The sequence below is a fragment of the Sprattus sprattus genome, assembly GCF_963457725.1.
Source record: "Sprattus sprattus genome assembly, chromosome: 19".
Lineage (NCBI taxonomy): Eukaryota > Metazoa > Chordata > Actinopteri > Clupeiformes > Clupeidae > Sprattus > Sprattus sprattus.
In genome coordinates, this window is record NC_137917.1 from 3,297,670 (window position 1) to 3,310,735 (window position 13,066).

Below are 13,066 nucleotides of genomic sequence, written 5' to 3' on the forward strand. Positions count from 1 at the left end.
AAACAAAATAACATTACCACAACACATTAACAAGTCCCGAAACAAATTAACAAGTTGCGAAACACATTAACAAATTACATTAAACGGAAAGGGAATGTACCAACTCCGTGATTGACGTGAAGTGATAACGGGAGCGCTCAATTTAAGTTGATGGAGTTCATGGTAAACCAAGATGGACAACGATAGAGTGAAGTTTTGCCCGTTTTGTGGCAAACATTTGAGCCAATTAACAAGATTTTGTTTTTGGTGTGGTCGGTCTTTGGAGTTTTTAAATGGCGTAGCTGACCAGACTGAAGGAGCAGATGTGCTGCAGCAGTGCATACGATATTTTAATGAGGGACACTCGTACGCTGTAATCGTGGACATTATGTCATGATGTCAAGTCACGAAAAACTAAATCTTGTTAATTGGCAAAACCCCACTATATCGCTGTCATCTTGGTTTACCATAAACTCCATCAACTTAAATTGAGCGCTTCCGTTATCACTTCCACGTCAATCACGGAGTTGGTACATTCCCTTTCCGTTTAATGTAATTTGTTAATGTATTTCGGGACTTGTTAATGTGTTTCGGGACTTGTTAATGTGTTTCGCGTCTTGTTAATTTGTTTTCTGAAATGTCAATTTGTTTCGGAACTTGTTAATGTGTTGTGGTAATGTTATTTTGTTTTATGATATGTTAAAATGTTTTCCGAAATGTTAATTTGTGTCAAGCTTTGTTAAGGTGTTTCAGATTTTGTAATGTTGGTTTGCACCTCTCGGCCACCGTAGGACTGCCTTCCAATATGCAATCACCACAAACAGCAAACGTGCTATGAAGATGCTACCACCACTCAACATAATTTCAACGGAAAACTACTTTGGACAAAAAAAAGAAATCTAAAATTCAAATCAAAATCCATCTTAGGCATTGTCGCATTGTAAGAGTGGAACATGACATATTAAGCACAACTCTAAACTCCACTTGATGGCCTATTGGCAAATAACAGCGCTGAGCAAGAAGCTCAAGTTACCCTAAGCAACTCAGAGAGCAAAACAGAACCCTGCACATAAACCGTTATCCTGTTAAATTGCCGAGCTATCCCTTGTGAATCAGAATAGATTTGAGTTTTTAACCTCCCCCTGCCATTTTAGGCTTGTAACAATCTCCACTACATGTCCAAATCAGGTCTGTGCCACAACACAGAAAGTAACTTTAGCAGATAATTGAGCAGTATGACAAATCAGACATAACTCTTGACTCTTAGATTGGGAAATTGAGAGGATTACTATGACCTGTGATGAGTTTTGCATTGTTTTACAAATCCAGCCCTATCAAGTTTGAATCCCTGTGTAATAGGAAAATAGCAGCCATGCAGCCTCCATGTCTGAAATTTAACTTGAGCTGCAAGTTGGCTAGAAAATTGACCAACAGAAACTCACAGGGCAGAACTTTCCGATCCAATTGCAAAACTCGAATTTCAAAATGAGGCACACTTATCGGAACAATACCACTGCAAAAGTAAAGAAATAAAGAAAGCAGGCTTTCAACCCAAAGTTAAAATTCCCAATTGATTGATGGATTCGAAGCATTAAAAAGGGAAGTGTCTGATGAAATGATGAGTTTGTCCAAGAGACCAAGCCGAGGATGAAAACCAAACTATTTTAATTACGGCAAAATCAGCACCAAAAATTGACTTAATAGCATTAACCACAGGGGCCTAATAGTTCTCCCAGCTTTCACATGCTGACTTTGCTGAGGGAAACTGTAAAGCCACTCAATTGGGCTAATTCTTCTGCAACATGCACCAGTGCTTTGATTACATATCCCCAGTGAGATTCAGCCATCACCACTTCAATGAAATGCCTCTTAGGCCTCGTTCAGACGGAAATGCAGCCATAAATGTTTTGGCTTTTGCTTTCTTTTCCTCTTCTGCTGTTCAGCATTTCTAAAACTGTGTTTGAATTATGAAATTAAACAGCAACAAATGTTTTCCAGTCATTTCAAAAGACAGAGCAGTCCAATGTCAATAATTACATTGCTGCTAATGACTTGAGCTGTTCAAACTCTACTTTAGATTGCACGCTACAGTCAGCTTATAACGGAAAAAATGAACTGTATTATTAGCCTACTTAAACTTTTACAATCACATTACCTTGTCAGAGGAGGGAAAATGTCTCACCTTGTGGACTGCATCTGTCGAGTAGTTTCTGGGTCTTCAAACATTTTGACAATTGGCTCGGTCTCTGACTGTAACTGCTTTAGCTGAGCCACCACTGTAGTCCTTTTCTCCTTCAGGGCTACAAGCCAAAACAATTATTCATTAATTACAAATGTAAAAAACAGGGTCACAACCTTATCAATAAAATGTGCTCATCAGGGACAGGACATCACAAAGATAAGTACTGAAGTGATTGGTGCATGCAAGAGAGATGGAAAGAGAACTAGAAAATGCATTTCCTGAAGGAAATACCAGTGCATGAAATGCAAAAGTTAAGAAAGGAAGAAGAAATGATAGAAGAGTGAATGAAGGAGAGGAGAAAGGAAAGAAGAGTGGAAGAAGGAAAGAAGTAAAGAAAGAAAATTGAAAGAAGGAAAGAAGAAAGGAAAAAAGAGTGAAAGAAGAAAAGAAGAGTGAAAGAAGGATATAAGAAAGAAAAGAAGAGTGGAAGAAAGAAAGAAGAAAAGAAAGAAGAGTGAAGAAAGGAAAGAAGAGTGGAAGAATGAAAGAAGAAAAGAAAGAAGAGTGAAAGAAGGAAAGAAGAAAGGAAAGAAGAAGGAAAGAAGAAAAGAGAAGAGTGAAGAGAGGAAAGAAGAGTGGAAGAAGGAAAGAAGAATGGAAGAAGGAAAGAAGAGTGGAAGAAGGAAAGAAGAAAAGAGAGAAGAGTGAAGAAAGGAAAAAAGAGTGGAAGAAGGAAGGAAGAGTGGAAGAAGGAAAGAAGAAAGGAAAGAAGAGAGGAAAGAAGAGTGGAAGAAAAAAAAGGAAAGAAGAGTGAAGAGTGGCTCTGGATAAAGACAGTGAAGAGGGAACATATTGAAAGAAGGAGAGAAAAAAGAGTGAAGCAGAGAGATGGAGTGTGAGAGAAAGTAGAGAGAAAAAAAAGTAGAGTATGGAAGGTGTCTCTTAATATTCCTAGTTATACAGTTGAATGGAGAGGGACAGAGAGAAGAGGAGCCTTGGAACCTTGGCGCAGGTGTCAGTGAAGCACAGGTGCAAGCCAGTTTAATGACCCTATTATGATGTCATAATGGCCCAATGTAAGTCAATGGGAAAAATTGTATTAGTTTTTCTTTAATATCTTAAAAAGTATAAAGTTAAGAAAAGTGAAAAATACATAGCATAAGTGTCCTTTACAAGACCTACGCGACAAAGTTTGAACGAAGTTTCTAAGTTAAGCGGTTCGAGCTGAATTAATCACAGAAAAAGGTAAAAAGAACTAGAAAATGCATTTCCTGAAGGAAATACCAGTGCATGAAATGCCAAAGTTAGGAAAGGAAGAAGAAAAGAAAGAAGAGTGAAAGAAGGAAAGAAGAAGGGAAAGAAGAGTGGAAGAAGGAAAGAAGAGTGAAGAAATGAGAGAAGAGAGGAAGAAGGAAAGAAGAGTGAAAGAAGGAAATAAGAAAAGAAAGAAGAGTGAAGAAAGGAAAGAAGAGTGGAAGAAGAAAAGAAAGTGAAGAAAGGAAAGAAGAGTGAAAGAAGGAAATAATAGTTGAAGAAGGAAAGAAGAAAGGAGAGTGAAGAAAGGAAAGAAAAGTGAAAGAAGGAAAGAAGAGTGGAAGAAGGAAAGAAGAAAGGAAAGAAGAGTGGAAGAAGGAAAGAAGAAAGGAGAGTGAAGAAAGGAAAGAAAAGTGAAAGAAGGAAAGAAGAGTGGAAGAAGGAAAGAAGAAAGGAAAGAAGAGTGGAAGAAGGAAAGAAGAGTGGAAGAGAAAAAGAGAGTGAAAATATTGAAAAAAGGAGATAAAAATGGAGTGAAGAAGAGAGATTGAGTGTGAGAGAAAGTAGACTGAGAGGGATAGAGAGAAAGATGGAGAGATGGAGAGAAAAAAAAGTAGAGAATGGAAGGTGTCTTAATGTTCCTATACAGTTAAATAGACCCTTTTATGACCTACGTCATAAACGTTAAGCGCACACATTCTGGAGGCAAAAAAGCGGCAATTTTAGCCATAGTTAGTGACAGTGCAAGAGGATTTTGGACAGATAAAGCTAAGGATTTCTTCGTCTCGGTTTCTTCGTTAAAAAAATGCCACCTTGTTGTGTTGTGGGATGCCAAAACAGGTCAACAAAAAAAAAAGGTCTAAATTTCTACCGCATTCCTTCGGGGAAAAGACTGTTTAATGCAAACAGGCGTAGATTGTGGCTGCAAGCTATAAAACGAGTGGACTGGACTGAAGACATCATTAAAAATGCACGCATATGTGGGTCACATTTTATATCCGGTAAGTGAATTTTGTTTATGTTAGCTGACTTGAAATTGTGTAAGTTAAATCTGAGATAGCTTAGTTGGCCAAAACAGCTCCCTAGATAGCTAATGTTATCCATATCTAAATTAGCCTTGCAATTTTAGGTTAACTTAACGTTAACGATATCTAACCATTAACGTTAGCTAACCGTTAATGTTAGCTAGTTCATAGTACATTCATCTATTAATTTCATACAATGATACAATGCATACAATGATCGTGGGTTGAGTCTGTGCTTAATTTACTCTTAGGAGAAGCCTCAATTAACATTGTCCATTCGCCAGAGACCTGAAGCTAAATTAGAGAGGTAAGGCGTGTTTGCTCTTGATAAGTTAGCAGCCAACAGTGCCTGCAACCTAGAGCAGGTGATGTTAACTTATGGCATCAAAGCTAGCTATCCAAGGTAGCTATCCATAGCCTGCTCTGTATTGCAAGCTTTGAGATAAATGGCAGTCAGTAGTTACCTCTATTATGTGCAATCTAATCTTACAGATTTTCAAAGGAATAAACTGCTATCTGAGAGATCTGTTAAATCACCTTCCCTATTGACTACAGATCTTTGCCCTGGTGAGAACACCCTTTTCAATTCAATCAAACATGTAAAATGTACTTGTGCTACTCATTATTTGTGTTTTACATGTGTTGTCAGTAAAACTTATAATTCCTGTCTTCACATTAATGTCTTACAGTTGAAGATGAGCCCCATTGGAAGAGGATGCCATGTGCCCAAAGAAAGATTATGACAATCGCAGGCACATGTATGAACAGATTCAGGTTGAATATGTGAGCCTGCACCAAGAGTTTGGTGAAATTCAAAATGAAAACAAGAAGCTAATAGAAGAGCTTCAGAACAACAAGTATTCTTACCACTCAGTCAGAAATAACAGTGTACAGTTTCTTTTTCTCACAGGAATAACTACTATAATCTTTGACTGGTTATTGAAAAAACTAAAAGTCAATGTAGAAAAGTTTACTGAAATACAGCCGCGGAAAAAATTAAGAGACCACTTCAAAATTATCAGTTTCTCTGGTTTTACTATTTATTGGTGTGTGTTAAAGTAAAATGTACATTTTAGTTTTATTCTATAACCTACTGGCAACATTCCTACCAAAATTCAAATAAAAATATTGTCATTTAGATCATTTATTTGCAGAAAAATGACAATTGGTCAAAATAGCAAAAATGATGCAGTGTCTTCAGATCTCGAATAATGCAAAGAAAACAAGCTCATATTCATTTTTAAACTACACAATACTAATGCTTACACTTAGGAAGAGTTCAGAAATCAATATTTGGTGGAATAACCTTGATTTAAAATCACAACTTTCATGTGTCTTGGCATGCTCTCCACCAGTCTTTCACATTGCCGTTGGGTGACTTTATGCTACTCCTGGCGCAAGAATTCAAGCAGCTCGGCTTCTTTTCATGGCTTGTGACCATCCATCTTCCTCTTGATCACATTTAGTAAAAGACCATAAGGATTGAAAAAGCGGACTGGAGGTTCTTCTAAGTTCGTCTTCTCTGATGAGTCCTATTTCACAGTAGGTGCAAGACTCTCTGGCTTGTAGGCCTCTCCAGGTCTCCGTCTAACCATCAGACGACCATGTGTTGGGCAAAGCTGAAAATTGGACTCATCAGAGAAGACGAACTAGAAGACCCTCCAGTTCGCTTTTTTCAATCCTTATGGTCTTTTACAAACCTCAGCCAGGCAAAGTACAACGTTGTCCCGGAAGAAAAACTTGCTTCCTTTAGCTCTACAATGTTCCCCAACTCTGAGAAATGTTTTTTCCAGCAGGGCAATGCTCCATGCCACACAGCCAGGCCAGTAAAGGTGTGGATGGAGTACCACCAGATCAGGACCCTGTCATGGCCAGCCCAATTTCGAGACCTGAATCCCATAAAAAACCTCTGAAATGTGATCAAGAGGAAGATGGATGGTCACAAGCCATGAAAAGAAGCCGAGCTGCTTGAATTCTTGCGCCAGGAGTAGCATAAAGTCACCCAACGGCAATGTGAAAGACTGGTGGAGAGCATGCCAAGACAAATGAAAGTTGTGATTTTAAATCAAGGTTATTCCACCAAATATTGATTTCTGAACTCTTCCTAAGTGTAAGCATTAGTATTGTGTAGTTTAAAAATGAATATGAGCTTGTTTTCTTTGCATTATTCGAGATCTGAAGACACTGCATCATTTTTGGTATTTTGACCAATTGTCATTTTTCTGCAAATAAATGACCTAAATGACAATATTTTTATTTGAAATTTGGTAGGAATGTTGCCAGTAGGTTATAGAATAAAACTAAAATGTACATTTTACTTTAACACATACCAATAAATAGTAAAACCAGAGAAACTGATAATTTTGAAGTGGTCTCTTAATTTTTTCCGCGGCTGTACGTACCCTGGGAGATCACCTACTGATTGTGCTTATGAAACTTAGATTGGGTCTCACTAACACTGACATAGCATTTAGGTTTAAAGTATCGAACAGCACAATATCATGCATTTTGAGAACCTGGTTACCTTCTGGCTAAAATGTTGAAACCACTTGTAAAGTGGCCAAGTCAGACTGCTGTTTTAAAGAACATGCCCAAAAGTGCACAGAGATTTTTATTGACAGACCTAGTAACTTGAATGCCCAGGCCCAGACATGGTCTACATATAAACACCACAATACAGTTAAGTATTTAGTTGGCATTACACCCGCCGGGGCCATATCCTTTCTATCCCCAGGTTCGGGTGGCCGTGTCAGACAAGCAGATTACCAATCAATGGGATTTTTAGATCTTTTGGAGCCTACAGATGACATTTTAGCTGATAGGGGCTTTTTTAATTAGAGAAGAGCTTGCTGCATATGGTGCCACCCTGCTTATTCCAAATTTCACCGAAGGAAAAAGACAACTACCAGCTAATGAGGTTGACGCATCAAGACAACTTTCACTTGTAAGAATTCACATAGAAAGAGTTATTGGCCGGTGGAAGAATTTTAAAATCTTACGATCGGTCATTCCAGTGTCACAAGTTGACCTCCTAGATGATATAGTGAATGTGTGTGGTGCCCTCACAAATCTCTGCAAGTCTGTTGTTTCCAAATAATATAGAATGTACTGTGTTTGCTGATAAATGTAATCCACAAATGATATTCAGACAAATAAATGACTATGTACTATACTGTCTTTATTAAATTAAAACTATTTGAACCTTGTCTTAAGCTCATGCTTTTTTACCTCTTTCACTGCTTTCATTAAATTTGCACACAGCCGTAGTGGAAGTGGCTGTCACATTGGACACAGTGAATCATTTTACCATAGTCTGGCTTTTCACACTGTATGCAGGCTTGTGTTGTTTTACATGCTCCTGATGTACAAGATGCCCTCTGTCCTCCCCATCCTAACATAGAGCTCAATCTTTAACAGCACTGCTGCTGCATGGCCGCAACAAGACCCTATAGCCTGCAATGTCAGATAAAAAAAATGGTATAAGACAAAAATGAGTATACTAAATGTGGCTATCATAACAAATATAAGTTGTATTGTAGCATAAATAACAGTTACAAGGCTTTTATTGTTAGATGCCAAATAGCCTGGAAAATGTTTGAAACCTCAAGAATAGGTTTGGGCTTGGACGTACAGGAGACTTAAAAGAGTGTAAATATTAGCGGGGGGCTTCTCACCCCTCATTCGCTAACATTACAGTTGTGTCTCCTGGTTGCAATGGTTATGTAGTTCCTACACGTAAACCTTGACGATGAAACGTTTATGATAAGGTCGACTTACTCTGCCATGCATGTGCAATTTAACGTGAAGCGGTAGCGTTGGTGGGTTTGTTGATAAAAACACATGGTTTATACATTATTGTCTTTGTTCCTTGTCATTGGCTTGGTAGCACCTCAGATTTTAGGACGCAGAAATCATCATTGAGGTCGCAGTACTTAATATCCTGGAGTGGACATGCCCGCAGACAACGTAGTTATAGGCATCGAGTGACTTGAATGATCGTAATGTATCTTTTGTGTAAACACTGGGTTTTTCTATTAAGTATGTATACATATCTGTCCATTTTGATGGGTCAACTATCTAATCCGTGATCGAATATGGATCGGGAAGTTGGATTCCATAACTTAATGTCAATTTATTAACGTAACTTCCGAGATCATTAGGATAAAGCGAACGCAGGTATGAACTTAACATTACTTAAGCCATTTCTTTTGCCCCCAGAATGCGTGCGCAACCTAGAACGCTGAGCATTGTTTACCAACGGCGAAAGGGTCTATTGAGAGGGACAGAGAAGAGGTTCCTTGGATTTGGCGCAGGTGTCAGTGAAGCACAGGTGCAAGCCAGTTTAAAGACCCTATTATGATGTCATAATGGCCCAATGTAAGTCAATGGGAAAATTTAGATTCGTTTTTATTTAATACCTTAAAAAATATAAAGTTTAGAAAAGTGAAAAATACATAGCATAAGTGTCCTTTACAAGACCTACGCGACAAAGTTTGAATGAAGTTTCTACGTTAAGCGGTTCGGGCTGAATTAATCGCAGAAAAAGGTGAGAAGAAGAAGAAGAAGAAGAAGAAGAAGAAGAAGAAGCCAAGGAATAACAATACAGGGCATTTCATGCACTGTAATAAGAAGAAGAAGCCTAGGAATAACAATAGAGGGCATTTCATGCACTGTAATTAAAGAGACAGATAGACAGACAGACAAGCAGATGGATGATGTGTCTGTGCGATGCAAATATATTGACACAGATGGACATGCACACATAAAAACATACGCACGCACGCACACACCCACACACCCACACACACACACACACACACACACACACACACACGCACACGCACACAGAACACTAACTTGGTGGGATTTCCTTTTCAGGGTACAAGTTTCTGTATACATCCATGGCAAAATCAACCATGTTGGTGTCACTAAGAAGCTCCAGTTTCCCTTGTAGAAGTTCTTTTTCATTGTAAATCTGAAAGACATTGACATTGAGTTAGTTAAAACTGTTTCATGCGTTGTTAAACAATTCTGTGACTTTTTAACACAGGCACAGATGCACATCAAAAAGCACATCTCTAACAAAACAGCCTACATACGTGAAGAATACATAGAACAGAAAAACAATGGCGATGACCAAAACACCAAGAACTTATGTCTAGACCGCTGACAGATTGTGGTAGCTTGCTAACCCACTGGTAAGCTTAGTGCTAATAACAATGTCTACGCATGCCAGAAACTCACCCAGCAATGCCGCACAACTTAGATATCAAAAGTAAGACCCTATACGACTTAATAGAGGTAGTACTTGTGCAGTTGTAATCCACACTCAGAAGCGTTGCAAAGTGTACTGAAGTATGCCATCATTAACAAATGCCACACTAGCTTAGTGCTAACTAGCTCCCCATGTTTCGGCTAACGCTGAGCAGGACACTGGCCGTCACGTGTCTTGACATATTAGCAAACAAGACCAAATACAAGACGCGAAAGTGCTTGTTATGTTCATGTGATAAAATCATATTCACCTCTTTAACGGAGAGGAATTCCAGTAAGGGGAAAACCAGATGTCTATCCAAGAAATGAGCAATTCTTGTAGTCAGGTCGTAATCGGCCATGTTGGATGTTGTGGGGGGAAGGTCTTAAAAACTGACGTAGCACTATTGGAGGAAGTGACTAACACCTCAGGGAGACTTGATAGGACGTTTTTTCAACTGGCTTAGTTGTCTTTGATCCCTAAACTCATCTGGAGTTAATAGCCTACGAGTTGACTTAATATTAACAAACAGAGCAGTATTTTCGACCAAATTTATATATTGTAAATATGTTAATACTAAGTTATACGTTCACAGAGGTTACCCATTTTGTTCAATTTATAACTGTGTGTTAACCACGCTTGTAACCTAACTTTGTTTATCAGCTTGGTGTTTTTCAACAGATGGCCTATGAGAATCAGAATACAGATTAGGCTACTTTGTCAACCTTTCCTCTTAAATGAAATAAGAGGCTAGTTGCACTGTGAAGCTTTTTCCAAAATCCCTATAATTTCAGTGTATAGCCTAGCTGATACAATAAAAGCTTTCATGTTTAATAGGGAGTTCATTTGCCAAGTGAACTTGTAGCATTTTTTTGCATTGGGTCTCTTCCAGAACCCACTGAAATGTCTCCAGCAGACAAGTATCAGCAAGAGTTCATATAGCCTAAAGAGCATGATCTCCCTCTGGAACACAAGCTGTACTGCTACCCACAGCAAAGCTAGGCAATGAGATGGAGACAACTGTACAATACAAATTGACTGAGTTTGAAGAAATATTTCCTTTCAATTATCATAGTAGGAATCTGGAAATATGATACTCGTGTATGATGGTCGGTTATGCTGTTGACATCCTTGCTAACAAAAGACGCCTCAGTTTTATTCCTCATTCCCAAAGCTGTCTCATATGCCCATATGTCAGCCATACACGGCAATGAAGAGCTAATATCAGCCACTAAATGGCCCATCTCTAATAGGTTCCACTAGTACCCTGTTTGCTTGACAACCACACTGCGCTGTCCTACATCCCAAAAACTATTTACGTAGCCCTTGTTACAGCAGTCCTTTCCTCCCATCTGACTGCAGGTAGAAATGAGTCATAAACACGTAGTAGGCTACGCACCATGGCCAATTCTGTTTTACTGGGTGCTTTTGATACAGCCAGCTGTGGTTTGATGTCAGCATGCTTTCAAACTCTTAAAATAAGCAAGAGAGACAGTGTGTGTGTGTGTGTGTGTGTGTGTGTGTGTGTGTGTGTGTGTGTGTGTGAGGAGGGTTTGGTGGGGGGGGGGGGGGGGGGGTGGCATGAGAGAGAGGTAAAAAGAGACACTTCCACTGGATACTGGATACTTCCACGGAGTATGTAGTGCAGATGAGTGCAGACATGGTGCTTCAACAGTGAAATATTAATTGTGTTTTTGTTTTATTAATTGGCACAGCCACATCCTCATATTTTATACTGCACTGAGTAGCATGACGTCTTGTTGTTTTTGCTCAGAGCAGGGCCTGACATGTACATGAACTTCTATGTCTGTTTTCTGAAAAAATTAAAGGCTAAATATTTCAAGGGTTTGTATTTTGCAGTGTAGTACCAAGTCTTTGTATATTTGTGTGTGTGTGCATTTACTGACATTTACAGTTAGTAAGTCAATCAGTAGATTTTATTGTGACCCTCTTGAGTGCTGTTAATATAATATAATGTATCTTTGCATTATTTGCCTGATAAGATGCAATATAAAATGCAATAAAGTAATATACTATTAACTAACCACACATTTACACATGCAAATATAAATATAGGTGTTTTGCTGCGTTGACAAAAATATTTTCTGATTTCCTCACAGAATCTGGCATAGCTATAGCTGGCACTTAAACAACTTGGGAGGCTGTCCATGAAAATGCTTGTGAAATTATTATTCATGGCTTAATGTGAGGAAATTACCAGCTATTACTAAATGGGCTGATTTCACTATGAAAACGGGCACTTTTTAGTGGATTATAAGTACTTTTACATGATGGAAGTAAAACTTTTTTTCTTTTTCTTCATCGTCATCCTTGACCTCCTGCTTGATAAAGACCATGTGTGCACCACTCTCTGAAGGTAACGAAGATGTTTTTTACAAAAGAGTTAACCACTGATATGACTCCGGTTGGCATACTTTGATTAGATCATATATTTGGGGTCATTATAGGGATGAATGTAAATGTCTCATGTTCTTGACCTCCACAGAGGAACACTCCAGGCCACCATAGTTGCACTGGTCACGTAGGTATCTCATCTTTGTGACACAGTTAAAGGACAAGAATATTTGACCAAATGTTCAGTATAGTGCATATTCAATTTTTTTTAATCATGCCATTGGCAACCTCAGTTGGAAAGTCAAGCTTTGTTAAAAATATATCCAATAAAGGCAATGCGTGGTTAAATACCGCAAGTTTAATTCTAATTGACAAAGAATCTTTTATTTGAAGAGAAAATTATGCTGAGGCCAGATTTCTCTGGTTTCTCTTGTTTCAACCAGCCAATCATTCCAATGAAGGTTCCCTTAGGAGCAGCGTGCAAGAAAACCCAAGCAAGTGGAATAGACTATCCTCTAAACACAAAATCGGAGGGAAAATGTGGCAGAAATGCTCTTTCTTATTTTCATTTTTCATTCACTATTATGTTTGAAATACTGTACCCAGTGAGTAACTCTCAAGTCATTTTACACTGGTTGGAATCTCTCTTTAAAGTAAATTGTGCTAAGAATGTGTTTTTTATGACATGCAAAGGAGATATTTTCCTAGGACTTTTAAAAACCGGCATAATAGATGTGTTACTTTAAAATTGATATTTAAAGTAGCATTCCGGATCAATTGCTAGTAGAGGAAGAGGAAGACCTGAAGCAGGGTGAAAATGTGCTCAAAGAAGAAGAAGACCAAATTTATCAAATACAGTTTTTTACGATCGGATACACACTAAAATCAAAAGTATTACACATTTATCAAAACCTTCACTCAAGGAGCAAAACAATGGCTCAGATTTGCACAACTATGAGCATATTTAAACATCACACTTTTTGTGAAACCATACACACAAGTGATTTGCAAAGCACT

The 13,066-nt window shown here is 38.3% G+C and overlaps 1 protein-coding gene across 1 annotated transcript in view; it reads right to left on the bottom strand.

Annotated features, from left to right (window-relative positions):
- eif3ea (eukaryotic translation initiation factor 3, subunit E, a) overlaps positions 1-10,065 on the bottom strand; it is a 51,330-nt gene extending 41,265 nt beyond the window's left edge. Inside the window, exons 1-3 of the mRNA XM_080857613.1 lie at positions 9,966-10,065; positions 9,298-9,415; positions 2,162-2,279 (exon numbers count right to left, since the gene is read on the bottom strand). Of these exons, the coding sequence (XP_080713739.1) occupies positions 2,162-2,279; positions 9,298-9,415; positions 9,966-10,055 (326 nt within the window). The 5' untranslated portion in view covers positions 10,056-10,065. The remainder of the gene's footprint in view (positions 1-2,161; positions 2,280-9,297; positions 9,416-9,965) is intronic.
- Positions 10,066-13,066: the final 3,001 nt, after the last annotated feature.